Source organism: Prenolepis imparis, unplaced genomic scaffold, assembly GCF_030444845.1.
Source record: "Prenolepis imparis isolate NDT839.2.m4 unplaced genomic scaffold, iyPreImpa1.0 SCAF_14, whole genome shotgun sequence".
Classification (NCBI taxonomy): domain Eukaryota; kingdom Metazoa; phylum Arthropoda; class Insecta; order Hymenoptera; family Formicidae; genus Prenolepis; species Prenolepis imparis.
The window spans coordinates 7,741,981-7,758,829 of record NW_028141172.1 but is presented as its reverse complement, the minus strand read 5'-3'; the positions used below and the strand labels follow the sequence as shown (position 1 = coordinate 7,758,829).

The following is a 16,849-nucleotide window of genomic DNA, read 5'->3' as shown; positions in this document are numbered from 1 at the left end:
ATGTACACTCGCTAAGTGTAAGTTATACCAAGTACGTATTTTTGAGAGTTACATCAACGGGATGCAATGTTGTTACAGCGTCGAACAACAGACTCTATTACGCAATAATACCCCGTTCCTTCTCTTCTTTCCTCCGCCTTTCCTCACCATTGCTTCCCGCGACCGACATAAATTAAGCATATATACACGTAATACATCGTATGTTGACACACAACGATTTTTTTGCATCATGCTTCACTGCCATATCAAGATCGAGAAAGTATTTGCAAAAGTTGAATCGTTGAAGTAAATATTTAAATACGGTATGGAATAAATAATGCTCATATACAGGGTATCCACATAAAGTGTTACAAGCTATTAAATTTTCTCCGCCATTGTTAGAGATATTGGCCCGTATTATGAGCTCGCATCTATCTCTAGATGTACCTCTAAAGTTAGAGGCGCAGATAAATGTACATCTAAAATCAATCATATATTTATCGCACATTTAGAGCTTACATCTATCTTTTAGATGTGCCTCTAAAGTTAGAGGCGCAAATAAATGTACCCAAGGGCACATTTATCGAGAGTAGCATAAATGTGCTATAAATGTGGTACAAAATAGGTTTTTTAGGCGATTTCCTCTAGATGCGCCGCTAAATGTGCGCTCATAATATCGCCACATTTATCGTGACACATTTAGAGACACATCTAGAGATAGATGTGCGCTCATAATATGGCCACATTTATCGTGGTACATTTAGAGGTACATCTAGAGATAGATGTGAGCTCATAATACGGGCCTCTCTAACTTTAGAGACACCTCTAGCTTTAGAAGTACATCTAGAGATAAATGTGAGTTCATAATACGGGCCATAATAATTTCATTTTTTTTTAAATTAAATAAGACAGGATGTCTGAACATTTGAGAGATAAAAAAATGTTAGGAAGCTCCTTATTTTTTTTAAATAAGACGGAATATAAATTTTTAAATATTCGAATAGTTCTTAGATAACATTTATCTGAAATATTTTTGTGTATATTCGAATTTGATCTCTTTTTGTTTTGAGTAGGGAAAACCTTATATAAATCTCCTTGATCTTCGGGAAAGGCATGTATATGTGAGATTCCTACTCACAAATATGTGTAAATAAGCCTGATTTGAACTATATATTCTATCAACATATGATGTTATGTGTCATGTATACTTTAGTTTTAATTTTTTTTTATACATTTATTATTTTACGCAAACACACAATATTCAAATTCTATTGGCAAGTTCTATTCTCTTTTAATTTTTGCATTTTCTAGTATATCATGATGCAGTTAGAGTCTGCTCGTTTTCTGCTGCATTTCTGTCGACACTAATAGCTATAAAATGGAAGACTATGCTCGTCTGCCGCTGGAGTTTTGCCAATATAATATGTAATACACAGTTTACACTATATCTCTGCTATTGGCAGATTTGGCTATCTGGGATTTGCGCATAAATTAAAAATATTATTATTAATATTATCCAAATGGAATCCTCATTTTATGTGTCATTGAAATATTCTCATAGCAAGGGAAAGAATTAAAAATATGAAATTTATATATATTTGACGCGTTTAAAAGATTAAGGAATTTTATTATATTCTATACTGTAATAGACAATAATAAACAATCTTCAGATATCATAATAAATTATTGCTATTAATGTAAAGTTAAAAATAGTCTATGAACACAGTAGGCTATATACATATATTATCGTAGCTATATAACGATAATTTTAATCTAATTGTAAGATATGATATTTTTTAAATATTTATTTTGTACTATCAACCATCTTTTTGGATAATATGATTGATCAAAGCAGCGATAATAGTGAATATAAATGAAAACCAATCCTGTTTATTATATAATATTCATTTTGTAAAGTTTATTGATCATATTTATTACAAATTTCTAACAAATGTTTTGCACATTTGATACATTTATCATAAATATCATTAAAATGTGTTTTATTGATGTAAAATTTTCGGCTCATTTCAATCACCCCAGTGAATATTTTTTTTAATCAAAGATTGAAAATATTTTATATTATTTCAATATTTATTTTCAATATATTTCAATATTATTTATATTATATTATTTCAATATATCAAATTGTGATATAAATTATTCATTTTTTGATAATTGTAACTTTATCTTTAAATGCAGAGTAATAAAAAAAACCGATTTATATAAAAAACAAATTGTTTTATTTAAAAAAACAAAATTTTGATATCTTAGAAGATATTATTCTTTTGGAACAAAATTGGATAATTGGTGATAGGTATAATGCGGGGTCTACAATAGAGTCGTAAAGTCGTAAGTCGTAAGAAATTGACCAATCACAGTTGAGTGTGAGGAAAATAATCGACTGTGATTGGTTAATTTCTTACGACTTATGACTTTACGACTCTACTGTAGACCCTGCATAACTATAATGACAGAAGTTTCTTTTCAAAGAAAATGAAAATACATATAACACATTTTTTTACTTTCGAACATAATTACATGAAGAGATTAAAACATAATAGGTCATTCTATTTAAAAAATAACATGTTTACTTATTTCATTTTGTCATTCTAGTGTATTATATATAAAAGTAGTAATTAAATTTTTATTTAATTATTATATATTTATGAAATTAACAATTGAGACAAAAATTTGATAAATATCAAGTTGTTATTTCAGAAGCTTATTTTTTCTACGATGATGCACTGACGTGACAAATACCCACCAAATAAAATGCGATAAAAGTCAGCATTTGCTTTATTCGAACCCATTTAATCTCGATCAATCGCAATTTCCGGCTTTTCGTTTTTTCTCCTATATATAGATATCCTTCTATATGCATATATATCTTTCTCCCGTTGCCGTTCCTAGTTCCTATTCACTCCTACTCACTGAAGCTATTAGCTGTTGCTCTTCAAATGGTGATGCTATTTCGAGCGACCTCGGGCGATTTTACTAGGCCAGTAGGAAAGGAAAACGGAGCTTTTATACCACATTTACGTTCGTTAAATATCAGACTTATCCTACTGCGATGCTATTCTTCTCATTTTAAATATAAAAGAAATATCAAATACATCTCCTCTCATTTAGTTCTTTATAAAATAATGATTCTTCGTAAAAAATGACATTTTTAAACAAGAAATATAAATTAATAGTATATAAAATTATTGAAATCACAAGAAAAATACAAGTATTATGTCTAAAATGTTATAAAAATAAGATTAGAAAGAAAAACCGACCAACATAAAAGTTCTATTTAAAAATATAATTTTATAAAAAAATAATTCTCTTTTTATACAAAATTGGCATTAAGAAAAAAATAGAAATGTTTTAAAATTATTCTTTTCGTTAACAGTAAATTGTGTTCAAAGGACATAAAGAATCCAGCACTGACATTTTGGATAACTGTTTCTCGAATTAATAATATATATGTATAGGTCTGGAATTTTTATATTTTTATTTTTATAGATATAATATATGTATAAAGTATAAATTAAATATTAAGTGATTAATTTTTTATATAATTTTTATATGTACATTATTGTAAAAGAAAAAATTTGTAGCTACTATAGTTGCAAATTACATACTTTTTCTTTTAAAAGCAACTATGTGCGTTTCCTTTTATATCAATTAATGTCTCGAATCTTTATATCGATTGTTAATGTCTAAGATTATCAGAATATGAATATTTCACGAAATATTTTATAGTTTATGTAAAATTATACCACATATATTAAAGTACAAAAAATATCTCGTAAAAGCTATTCACTTTTTGATCATTCTGCCCTTATAACTTTTTGTGCCTAAAATTGCAAGAAATCGATTTATATGAAAAAATTATAGTAATTCCATTTTTTTTTAAATGGGAGGCTCCCCTTTTGTTCCTTAAAAATCATCAACATTTTTTTATCCATCAAATTTTCAGGCACCTTGTCCCATTTAATTAAAAAAAATTAAAGTTAATATCTCTATAACTCTATAGCAGTGGCGGAGGGAACAGCTTGTAACTTTTATGTGAGACACTGTATGTATGTATATATGTATACCGACATAATAATATTCTTTTTCAAGTAACCGCATTTTTATCGCTATCGACTATACTTCTTACTTCGGCCGTTATATTTCCTGAGGGCGTTAGTATACAGCGAATTTTTCAAACTACACAAGTTTTCGCGATATACAGGGTGTCCCAGAATTAGTGGTACACCTCTGTTAAATGGCAGATTCCTGGGATCATTAGACGATTTTTTCTCAGCAAAAACTTTCGAGTTATAAAAGATTGAAAATAAAAGGTTTTTCGCAAACTAAGCTTTGTGGAAATAAAATATTAACGCAAAATCACATTCTTTAATTATTTTCAAGTAGAGTTTACTTTAATAGAATTTTATAATTTAAGGGTTAGTTACAAAGATACATGATGGCAAAAATTGATGGCCTCCCTCTCTCTCTCTCGACATTTTCGCTTACCACTAATTCTAGGATACCCTGTATGTTGACCATATTGAATATTAAGCTCGCTCATGTGTATTCGTTCAGGTGGCGCTTAAAAAATATCCACTAATAAGAACAGGAATAATATCTATTTCTTTATATTCGTAATATCTATTTCGTTGTAATTGTAAACAAGCCTCCAAACTACATTTTTTATCCGATATTAACTTTTCTTGATCTAAATTTGAAGTTTTAAAAAATTTTTTTAATTTCTGAAATTTTTAAATTTCAGAAATTTAATCCATTTCAATTTACGACAAGAAAAGTGAATATAAAAAATGTAATCTGGAAGTTTGTTTAGGTATACATTTCCACAATTTCGCGAGCGGTGTAAGATGAGTGGCGAGCGCGCGCGCGTAGTGAAAACCTGTTGTTACTGCTCAAGATAGGCGGGTGTAACATTATTTTCATTATAATCGTCTCAAAGTACAAAGTTCCAGCTTTAAGGCTCTTGGGTGCTCACCGCGGCCATATTGGATTGTGACGTCAGAGGCGAGAAAGCACACGTTGAAAATTCTTAGATGCCATTTTTTAATGAAAAGATATTTCGATTAAACAGCACTTCAGATGGCTTTAGCACACTCTTAAAAACCCCCGAAAACTATCCTTTTCCCTTTATAATCAATCAACATCTGTAAAATGATCGAGATATCAGGGGCTCGATTCTTGAATTCATTCGCAAGAGAAACGTATGCGCAAATTCGGCTCTTACAGAAAAGTTGCATGTTGATTGGCTAAAAGCCATGCGATAGCCAATCAACTTGCAACTTTTCTGTAAGAGCCGAATTTGCGTATACGTTTCTCTTGCGAATGAATTCAAGAATCGAGTCCCTGACCACAGTATACTTAGGCCGGTATTCATAGTCCGATCTTATATTTAAGATCGTCTTAAGTCCGAGCTTGAGATGCTACGCAGCCATTTGATTGGTTGAATGGGGTCTTAAGTCAACCTCTGACCAGACTTAAGACGATCTTAAATATAAGATGGGACTATAAATACCGGCCTTACATACAGTAGGGACAGTCCTTTGTTCTCAAATCAGCCGCGCAGATTTGCTTGCGCATCGTAAGCGACCATTTTTATAAGTCATGCCAATCCCGTTCAACATAAAGAACCCAATAACTCCATTACTGTGATTACATTTATAGTAAAATATAATCTGTAAAACTACAATACTATCATTTTGATTTCGCGTTTTATGCAATATTTAATTTTTATTCAGAAAAAATGACTATAAAATAATATATCGAAAATATTTCGCGCAAAATTGTTTTAATAATAATGGGTACAACAAAAATATTGATACGGTGCTGCAACCTAAAGACATGGCGGACTGCTGAAAGGTCAGCTGAAAAAGATCAAAGGTTCCGACGCTGTGTGTCCCTACTGTATATAAGTATACTTAAGGCTCTGTAAGAGCAGGTATAATCGTCCGCCATTTTCCGTCCAACCGTATGTAAAAGTTAGGTTCTCGCATATATAGGACACGTACGTCAATACGCCTTTCGGTCTCGCGATTAACCTAAAAATTAAACTTAAATATTTATTCCTTAAACGCGCGACAGTAAAATTCGTGTTATAAGTGTTGTATTTTTCGTTAATCAACGCTTCGTGTCTCGATTTCATTGCCGCATAATACCGGCCAGCGATCAAAATCTACGAGAAATGATACATCTCATTGACGTTGCACATTCAGTATCGACTTGGGTTATTAAAGAATTCTTGCAGCAAAAGAAATTGAAATACATATGCTGACAGATAGAAATATCAATAAAGAACATATTGCCATCCCTGGTGAAAATAACTTTACAATTTTTTACGCGAAATTACGTGAAAACTATGATTTTTTATTATATAATTACAAGTTTTTGAATTATTTCAACGTGATTTTTACGTCAAATCTACGCGATTTGACGCGATTTGGTCCATGTTTGTAGTTTTTTATAAATTTACGTAAAAAGTTATGATTTTCTACAACCACATTACATAATTTAGTTGTAGAAAATTACAACTTTCTATGTAAAATCTGAGAGCTACAACTTTCTATAAGCAACTATAAAGGTCATTTTACAATAGATTGCAAATATCCCGTCGCCAGTCGTAAAGGTAGCAATTTTGAAAAGTTATTTTTAGTTGCGCTTGGCAGTTGCGGTTGTCAGAGGATTAATTTTTAATTTTTTGCCGACTGACAATTGTAATCGGACACGTAATGTCATAGCGCCAGGTGAAAACGTATCCTAAGGACTTATGCAAACAAAGGGTGCTTTCCAGCAACGACACATTGCGGCACAGTGTATCATTCTATCTTTCATGTTCACTGGTATTGAAAGAAGATAGAATGATACTCTGTGTCGGACTGTGTCATTGCTGGAAAGCACCCAGATTTGTATAATCACATCCATGAGGAACTTGATTGGTCTATTTTATGCATTTGCTTATGGATCAATTAATTTCATTATACATATGTTTATGCGATTGTATATACAAATAAGTCCTTAAAAATTAACTTTTTACATGTATTCTGTGATTGAGCTACATTATACATTTTATTATGTATATTGTAAAAATATGAAAATAACTACGAAAAAATAATTTATGAATATATTTATTAAAATATTTATAAATATATACATATGTATTTAAAATATGAAGTTTTAAAAACATAATTATTTATAATTATATAAACGGTAATATTAAAGGACCCCGCACCGGTCATAGGGGGAAAATGTCTTTCTGCAGATTTGGCTAATTTTTGGATATGTTGTAGTTTTCGTCATTCTGAACAAATGTCTCAATGGGCAGAATGATCTAATGAGCCGTTTCCGTGCTACAAGCCCTGAAAAGTCCAGATTTAACATGCAAAAGTATAAATTTTTTTAGATTGGACTGTACTACATACATCCGTTGTCTTTATACGACTCTAAACAATAATTGTCATGAATACAATTAAGAATTGAAGAAAAAAAATCCATCCTTCCTTATTTCGAGTCGAAAAATTTATACTTTTGCATGTTAAATCTGGACTTTTCAGGGCTTGTAGCACGGAAACGGCTCATTAGATCATTCTGCCCATTGAGACATTTGTTCAGAATGACGAGAACTACAACATATCCAAAAATTAGCCAAATCCGCAGAAAGACATTTTCCCCCTATGACCGGTGCGGGGTCCTTTATTTTTATTATTTTTAAAAAGTAATTTCAGTTATCCAAATTTTATTCATATGTCACAAAATTTAAAAAATTAGTCTTATCAATTCTTATTTTAAACAAGTAATAATAGTTACCTAAATTTTACTCATATAAGTAACATGTTTTAAAAAATTAGTCATCAATTCTTATTTAAAAAAAGTAATAATAGTTACCCTTTTACTCATATAAGTAACATTTTTAAAAAAATTAAAGTCTTATTAAGTCTTATTTTCAAAAAGTAATTTTGTTATTCAAATATTATTCAGGTAAGTAATAAAAAAATTAAAATCTTAAATTTTTACTTGTTTTTCACTAATTTTAACTTGTTTTTCTTATTACTGTTATTTTTTAACTTGTTTTACTGATTACTCTCATCATCATTACTATCAAACATGCTCTTTTCTTCATTTGTATCATCGCTCGTTTCTTCTTCTGTTGTTTCTACTTTTTGTGTTCGATGATACAACCTATGTTTTTGATTATTTGATTTGTCCTCTGTTGTTTCTGCTTTTTTAATTGTTTTTTTTCCGCTCCATTTTTCTTTATTATTGTAGTTAGTTTTCTTGCGGGCAGCAGTTATTGCCCCATTGAAATACTTGTTAACTTTTGAACGATCTAATTGTTCATCAATTAACATTTGTGGCATTTTACGTTTGACTCGCATCCATTTTTCGAACTCATTAATAACGGAAAACTTTTTAGTTGGAGTCAGCTCTGGTTCTGCTACATTAACTTGCGATCGAACGCAACGATTGGCCAATACTTCTGGTTCCCAGATTGCATATGACATATTAGTAATAAAGGAGCTGGGTTCCTTTTCTCTCATAATGTGATTATATATAGGTTCCGGTATGTCTATGTCGCAGGTAATTTCCCCATCTTTATTATTCTCCGACATTTTCTGTTTGTAGTTTTCATCTTGGCTTGTACCTATTAAAGATTGAAAAAATTATAAAATATTAAAAAAAACATTTTAATTGTAATTATAATAAAAAATATAAATAAATCCTTTTTATTTAAATGAGAAAATCTGCTAACATAAGTGAACTATGTATAGTCTTACCAGATAATGTATTATCGGCTACTTCTTTGAGCAAATCAAATATTTCATTCAATTTCTTGTTTTCATTATTAACCTTTTCTAAATTATCACGTATTTCTGTTAAAATTCTATTCGTTTCTTTCGCCTCAACATTTTTTTTTTTTTTAATTCATCAAGTTCTGCTAAACATATTTGAAAATCGCTGAATAAATACCTAATTTTCTTTAATATTTCGTCATCATTAATAGCAGAAATAATATCAACCAACTTATTATCATATTTGGATTTCTGAAAAAATATAATATTAATAAAAAAAAAACAAAATGAATAATACTTAGTTAATGAATAAAGCAAAGCAGTAGCATTGCAAAATAACTTTAAATCTATTATAAATATTTGAATGTTTTTATCATATTATGTAGTGAAAAATTTGAATCAGAATTATTATTCTTCTCGTCGATGACATTCTAAAATTAAAAAGATAAATATACTGAAATATAAATTTTTAAGTTGAATAATTACGATTGTAAATAATACTATTAAAATTAATATTAATGTTTTAGCTTATGGCAAAACTATTTCATGATTTTATCCAAATTGTTTCAATATTTTCTTTTAGTATTATATAAAAATAATTATACATTACATATATTAATTAATTAAAATTTTTAAGTATATTAAATTTAATATTTCAGAGCGTACTGAGTACCATCTTTCTCACTTTAAATATAAACAATGGTATTTGAATGGAATCTATAAAATAGCAGGCATAACAGACGTAAAAGAAAACCAGGAATAACATATGGAAGAGGAAGCAGGAACAATCAGAAAGGAATGGAGTAAGATTAAAGCAGAGATGAGGAACCCAAAGTCTGTTGAGGCCTTATATCAGCTAGGAAGATAACATTAAATTATTATTATTAAATATAAACAATATTTTAATTTCTAATATATTAATTTCCAATACTTTATTAATATTAAATTCATCAAAATATACCTCTTTATTTTCTTCCATTTTTTGTTTCTCAGCATCTAAATGTGCTTTTACAATTTCACTCTCTTTCTTTTTTCTTGCTGTGGTAACATCTATTACCTAAAATTAATATTTAATTTTATAAATAATAAAAAGTATTTTCTATGTTATTTTATTAATATTTGTTAATTTACCTTCTGTTTCTTTTTTACATATTTAACCACTTCATTCTCTCGTTCATATTTTGCATTACAATCAGAATAATGAATTTTTGGCACAGCAGGTCTCTTCTTAGATATTTGTATCTTAAGAAGTGATAAACTATCTGAAAAAATTACATATTTTCAGATTATTTACAAATATTTTACACTTGTATCATTGAAATGTTCACAGCAAAATAAATAATTTTATGTATATAGAGATTTTTTAAATAAGCATTAGACACTTTTATATATATAGTTATTAACACAATCAATAAATTGTGAAAGCTATACTTACTTGATATCAATAAAATGTACACTGGAACTGGCGATTTATTGGCTTCGTCTTGCCAAAAAAAAATTTTTTTTTATATGAATCTTCATCGTTTGACGAAAAATTAAGCAATTCTGTTACAGGTACGTATAACAATTGTTTTGTATTTAAAACGCACACGTAAGCCCACATGTCCACCTTATATTATCTAGCTTTAATTTATTATTCATTATTAATTATAATGGCTGGATTTCGTAAAGCGCATATGCGCGCATTTACCTATAGTACACGTCACGTTTACTATAGAAAATGCGTGCATATGCGCTTTACGGAATCCAGCCTATATTAGCATGGAATATGATAAATAAATGAAATATATCATTACATATATAAACTGTACTTATTCACAAGTAATCACAGAAACACACAGAACAATTTAACACTGGACCACTCAATACCTTATCTAACCTAACAGACGCACATAAAGTTAGCAACAATTGATTATTAATACTTAAGGCGGGCACAGTCACTTTTCATAATCGTAACCGTAGGGCTGCGTTCGGAAATTATACTCTGACACTCCGACGTATCAGAGTGTGATTTCCGAACGCAGCCTAACATAAACATATTCGACCAATCACGTTGCTTGGTTCGACGTAGATTGCATAGCATCTGGGTTGCGTTCGGAAATGTCACCCGAATGCACTCCCTCTCTCTCTCTCTCTCTATCACTTCTGTCCGTGATATAAAAGAGAGAGAGAGACAGTGCACTCGGGTGACGTTTCCGAACATAGCTATGTTTTGTTACTCACTGCCGTGATATAAACTACAGATGTTTAATACTAGCAGTACGTTTTTATCGATGTTAATAAATTTTAACCTAACTTGTTTTGAGAATTATAATAAACAAATAAATATTTTAATAGTAGGTGTACAACTTTGCTTCCGCCGTTTTCCTATAGATGGCTTTAGCGGTAAGTAGTGGTCGAAATAAATAGATCATAGGCCGGTATTCATAGTCGGTTCTTATATTTAAGACTGTCTCAAGTACAATCTTAAGATGTGATTAACCAATCACAGAGCCGTATTTGCATCTTAAGACATTACTTAAGACGGTCTTGAAATAAGAACGGACTATGAATACCGGCCATAGACGTCATGCAATAAACTTGGGCATCTGTCAACATAACCCCATAGAAACATTAGTCGATTTGTGTCTGCATCATAAAGTTATTCTCGATTGAAAATGTCAGTTTACGAGCCAAATTCTCGTCATTTGCGGGAGGTTTTAATTTTCTGCTTCAATATGAAGAAATCTGCGGCTGAGGCTCATCGAATGCTCTCAAATACTTATGGTGAGGCCGCTATTAGTGAAAGAACGTGTCGTGAGTGGTTTCAACGCTTCAAGAACGGTGATTTTCACGTCGAAGACCGGCATAGCGGTGGAAGAGAGAAGGTTTTCGAAGATGCAGAATTGGAGGCATTACTTAATGAAGACTCGAGTCAAAGTCAAGAAGAATTGGCACGATCATTGGGAGTGACTCAACAAGCAATTTCAAAACGCCTTAAAGACATGGGAATGATTCAGAAGCAAGGAAATTGGCGGAAGCAAAGTTGTACACCTAGAATATAAGAAGTGTTTATTTCATGTTATTTAATGCCAATTAATGTTATTAATTAATTAAAAATTATGCCAAAAAGAGGACCATACAAAAATTATTTGGTACAGGGGTGTACAGCAGACATTCCGCGATCTACTATAAAACGAAGAAAGAAAGTTTGTCTTTCTGAGAACTTTGACCCATTACAATCAAATAACTCACAAATTAATGAACAGGTAAAGTTTTTAATAAAATGTTTCAAATATTTTTATAAATTGTTTTATAAATTTAATTTTTATAAATTAAGCAAATAATTGCCTTCATACAATTATAAATTTAATTCTATCAATCTTTCAGCATGATTCATATATACTTGAAAAATCTGGTAATTCTGAAATTAATGAATCTAATTGTTCCTCAAGAGTATATGAAGAATCTGTATTCCATGACGATGAAAGCAATAATATTGATGATAATGATGATAAAGTTAAAGATGATAGTGGTGACAATGACACTATGACTATGGTAATGATAACAATTATGATAATGATAATAACCGAGTTTATAGAAGAAAATATTATTATGAAGACATCAGTCAATGTTGATAAAGATAAAATCTATTTTGAATGTAATGTAAAAAAATTTTTATATTTATAATTGTAATTTTTATTATTTCTATATTAGTACTACAAATGATGATAAGAACATTTTTTCACAGAAAGATGATGTTCTGAGTACAAGTGATTCTGAAGCAACTAATTTATCTAATATTAATAGTAATATTAATGATGAAAGAGAAAATACAAATCAAGTATGTAATTCTGTTGTATATGTATGCTTATTTTTCCTTAGCAAAAATTTTTTTGTTTTATAAAAAATTTCATGAAATTAATATAATATTTCTAATTTTAGAGTGAAGAAAATTTGCATCATAAATATTCATTCTTGGAAGAGCAATTGAGTACATCTACAACTGTATCTAAAGGCGAAGTTTTATTGATGAGTTTAACAATAGGATTGCGCCATTCTTTACCATGGACAGCGATCACAGATATATTAAAAATGATAAACGTGATATTTGGTAAACGAATAGTACCAGATACTAAATTCCTCTTACATAAATATTTTTCGGCAGAAATTAAAACCGCGAATTATCATGTTTATTGTCCAAATTGCACTAAATATTTAGGTATACAAGAATCTGTTCGGAATTTAAACATCTGTGAGTGTGGATTTAACATAAAAACAACAGCAACAATGTCTTTCTTTGTTGAGTTTAATTTAAAAGATCAATTTAAAAAATTATTATCAAACAAATTGGTAATAAAATATCTCGACTATAAATATAAAAGAAAAAAAAAGAACAATGAAGCATTGGAGGATATTTTTGATGGTAAAAATTATTTAAAAAATGAATATTTAAAAGATACGTTACATTTATCTTACATATTTAATACTGATGGGTGCCAACTAGCAGATACTTCTAAAGTAGCTATATGGCCCTATTTCATAATGATTAATGAATTGCCACCACATATTCGCACAAAATATATAATACCAGTTGGATTATGGGTTGATAAATCACAACCTAATATGAGTGTATTTGGTGATATTTTTATCAAGCAAGCAAATGAATTGTCTACAGAAGGAATTTCATGGAATTATAAAGGAAAAGATGTTATATCAAAAATTTTTCCATTACTATCTTCTGTCGATTCGGTTGCTTGTTGTAAAATGTTAAATATGAAACAATTTAATGGTTTATTTGGTTATACATACTGTTTGCATCCAACAGAACAAATTAATAATTTTGTTAAGTTTCCAATTTCTGCAAATATTCCACCACTTAGATCTGATAATGATATAAAAGAATTAATGAAGAAAAATATTACATCAGAAACGATTACTGTAGAGGACACTTTCGGTATAAAAGGACCGTCCTTTTTGATGAATTTAAAATATTTTGATTTAGCGCAGTCTTTGCCGCCTGATTATATGCATTCCGTGTTATTAGGTGTAACACGACAATTTACTGAAATCATTCTTACTTCAGTGAATAAAAAATACTATATTGGACAATCTTATAAAGTGGACATAATTAATAATCGTTTGTTATCCATATCACCACCAAAAATAATAACGAGAACACCAAGGCCTTTGACAGAACGAAAGTTATGGAGAGCATCAGAATGGCGATCTTGGCTTTTATTTTATTCACTTACTTGTTTACGCGGAATATTACCAAATAAATATTTGCAACACTGGTCACTTTTTGTAATAACAGTTAATACTCTGTTACAAGATTCAATAATACATATTGCTCTTACCAAAGCGAAATCATTACTTGTTAAATTTGTTGTCAAATTCCAATCATTTTATGGTAAACAAGCAATGACATACAATGTTCATTTATTGTTACATTTATGTCAAAGTGTTGAAAATTATGGTCCATTATGGGCACATAATACATTTCCATTTGAAAATGCGAACAGATTACTATTAAAAAATAAACATAGTCCAGCTCGTATGATACCTCAGTTTACAAAAAGAATATTATTATTCCAAAATATAACTTCATTTTCTGATAAGACAACAATAAGTCATCATGTAAGTGAATTTTGTAACTCTCTTTTTGAAGTAAGATTAAAAACAGCTACAAAATTAAATAACAATTCTATTTTAGTAGGTTCTGGAAAAAATTACGTTTTAACAGCAGAAGAAATAGAATTACTTAACGAGCCAGTAGAAAAGTGCTTATTTTTTGATAAACTTATTTATAAAGATGTAAGATACACAACAATTTCTTATCAACAACAACGCTGCAAGAAAATTCAATTGTACAATTAGATAATGGTTCAATTGGTCATATTCATAAAATTTGTTTGATGAAATTTGGAAACGTGGAAGAAGTAGTATTATTTGTAAACATTTTTAGATTAAAAACATTAAATTTAACATCTTTGAATCCTATTGAGCATATAAAGGAATGCGATGCCAGTAATAGTATTTTAACAGTATACAGGGTGTCCCATAATTCGCGAACCACCCGTCAGTTGCAGGTAGAGCATGTTGAACTGAATAGAAAAGTCCTCTACCATTTTGCGATTTTCGCAATAATTAATGAGAAATAAATTAAAGAAGATCAGCCAATTCGCGTGACGACGGCGAGAAAAGACAGCCCAGTTTCATATCGTTACTAAGCATGCGGCGAAAAGAAACAGTATAATGTTACACGGTTGCTAGGCGCGCGATGAAGCGGGGAGGAGCGCTTTACAAAAGACAGTAACTACATACGAGTAGCGCTAACTCTGGACCCCCGAGTGGGCTGTCTCTTCTCGCTGCACGCTTATCATCGCTCGAATTGGCTGATTTTCTTTAATTTATTTCTCATTAATTATTGAGAAAATCGCAAAATGGTAGAGGACTTTTTTACTCAGTTTAACCTACTCTACCTGCAACTGACGGGTGGTTCGCGAATTATGGGACACGCTGTATAAGCCAGTAAATTTAGTCAGACCATGTATATTTATGCAAATAGATAATTTTAAATATGTATGTAAAATTCCCTATGGTTGTTTACACGATTAAATAAATTAAATTTTGTAATTAATTTTTTGAGTATTTTTGAAGTGAATAAAATTTAAATAAAAAATTAATTTACAATCTATTTTTTTTCTTACAGTTCTAATAAAATTACAAATATAAAACACTATCTAATAAAACTAAAGTAAACAATAAAACTACAAATAAACATGAGGTAAATATTATAGTGTAAGTCTTAGAAGAAAACATCAACTTATAATATTATTGTAAAATGTAGAAAGTAATGAACATTTCTTATAATTTATTATAACTTATTACAACTGGTCGTAACTTTAATAAAAAAAATAGAAAAAAATAGTATTGAACTTTTTATTGATTTACACACTCACATAATGCTCAATAAAATATTAATCAATAAAATTACATATATAATAGAGAATGTACTGATGTAAAAATTCCTTATGAAATACCTTCTTCCCAAGTAGCAAAGAAATATTTAAAAAATTTTTGAAACTCATTTTTCAAAGATATTTTACAAACATTAAAATAATTGATTAAGTCCCTTTTTATTCATTAAAAAACGTTTTTTAATATTAATATAATATAAATTTTATTTAAAATATTTAATAAACGTTAAATAAATATTTACATTATTAACATTAAAATAAACGTTTTTTTAATGAATAAAAAGGGACTTAACCAATTATTTTAACGTTTTTTAAATATCTTAGAAAATGAGTTTCAAACATTTTTTTAAACATTTCTTTGCTACTTGGCTTTATATCATGATAATTTTTTTAATGTTGTTTTTTTCTGTTGTAAAAAGTTGTAGGGGTAGTGGGGGAATATTATTACAGTAGGAACATTGATACAGTATCATCATACTTCTGCATGAAAAATATCTACAAAGTCCATTCGTCCACGCATAGATGATGTTACAATACACAAAGCATATGAACATTTTTCGGATGCGAGCAGTGACTTCTTTCTAGATATTTTTCATGCAGAAGTATGATGACTATGATCAATGTTCCCTCATTCGCCTTAAATAGTTATATATTTGCTCTTAAAAATGTTTGTGAAAAGTTGTAGAATAATGCGAATGGTTGTGATTTTTGATAATTACAATTTCTACAACTTACTATTACAATACTTTTAAAAATGTTTGTAGAAACTTTGTAAAAATTTTTTACAACTCACAACAATATTATTACAACTTATCATGAATTTCTCCAATTTTCTAAAATTTGTAAAGTTATGATTTGTTGTTAAAAATTATTATTTTTAGTAGAAATACATAAATTATTGTAAAATTATTCCATCAGATATTTGTAATTTTTCATAAATTTACTTAGAAAGTTGTGATTTTCTACAACTACATTACGTTTAGTGATATATTGTAGAAATTTGTAATTTTTAAAAAAATTCTACAACTTTTACAATATACTAAAAATGTTCATAAAAAATTGTTGAAACTCCTAAAAATATGTAAATATTTTTTATAACTGAGTACAACT

At 29.1% G+C, this 16,849-nt stretch overlaps 2 protein-coding genes across 4 annotated transcripts; one reads left to right on the top strand and one right to left on the bottom strand.

The window, feature by feature from the left end:
* Positions 1 to 7,919: 7,919 nt before the first annotated feature.
* On the bottom strand, positions 7,920 to 9,952 carry LOC145944980 (uncharacterized). Its single transcript, XM_083053710.1, has 4 exons — positions 9,909 to 9,952; positions 9,739 to 9,834; positions 8,763 to 9,029; positions 7,920 to 8,629 (listed from the first exon to the last, which is right to left on the bottom strand). The coding sequence occupies exon 4, from the start codon at positions 8,595 to 8,597 to the stop codon at positions 8,058 to 8,060; it is 540 nt and encodes a 179-aa protein (XP_082909836.1). The 5' UTR covers positions 8,598 to 8,629; positions 8,763 to 9,029; positions 9,739 to 9,834; positions 9,909 to 9,952; the 3' UTR covers positions 7,920 to 8,057.
* Positions 9,953 to 11,878: 1,926 nt separating this feature from the next.
* On the top strand, positions 11,879 to 15,869 carry LOC145944979 (uncharacterized). Of its 3 annotated transcripts, none has more exons than XM_083053707.1 (4): positions 11,879 to 12,025; positions 12,147 to 12,314; positions 12,508 to 12,600; positions 12,702 to 15,863. In XM_083053707.1, the coding sequence occupies exons 1-4, from the start codon at positions 11,879 to 11,881 to the stop codon at positions 14,634 to 14,636; spliced, it is 2,343 nt and encodes a 780-aa protein (XP_082909833.1). In that variant the 3' UTR covers positions 14,637 to 15,863. The 3 variants fall into 3 exon arrangements, with proteins under 3 accessions (XP_082909833.1, XP_082909834.1, XP_082909835.1); XM_083053708.1 differs by having other exon boundaries at positions 11,885 to 12,025; positions 12,212 to 12,314; positions 12,702 to 15,868; XM_083053709.1 differs by lacking the exon at positions 11,879 to 12,025 and having other exon boundaries at positions 12,278 to 12,417; positions 12,702 to 15,869.
* Positions 15,870 to 16,849: the final 980 nt, after the last annotated feature.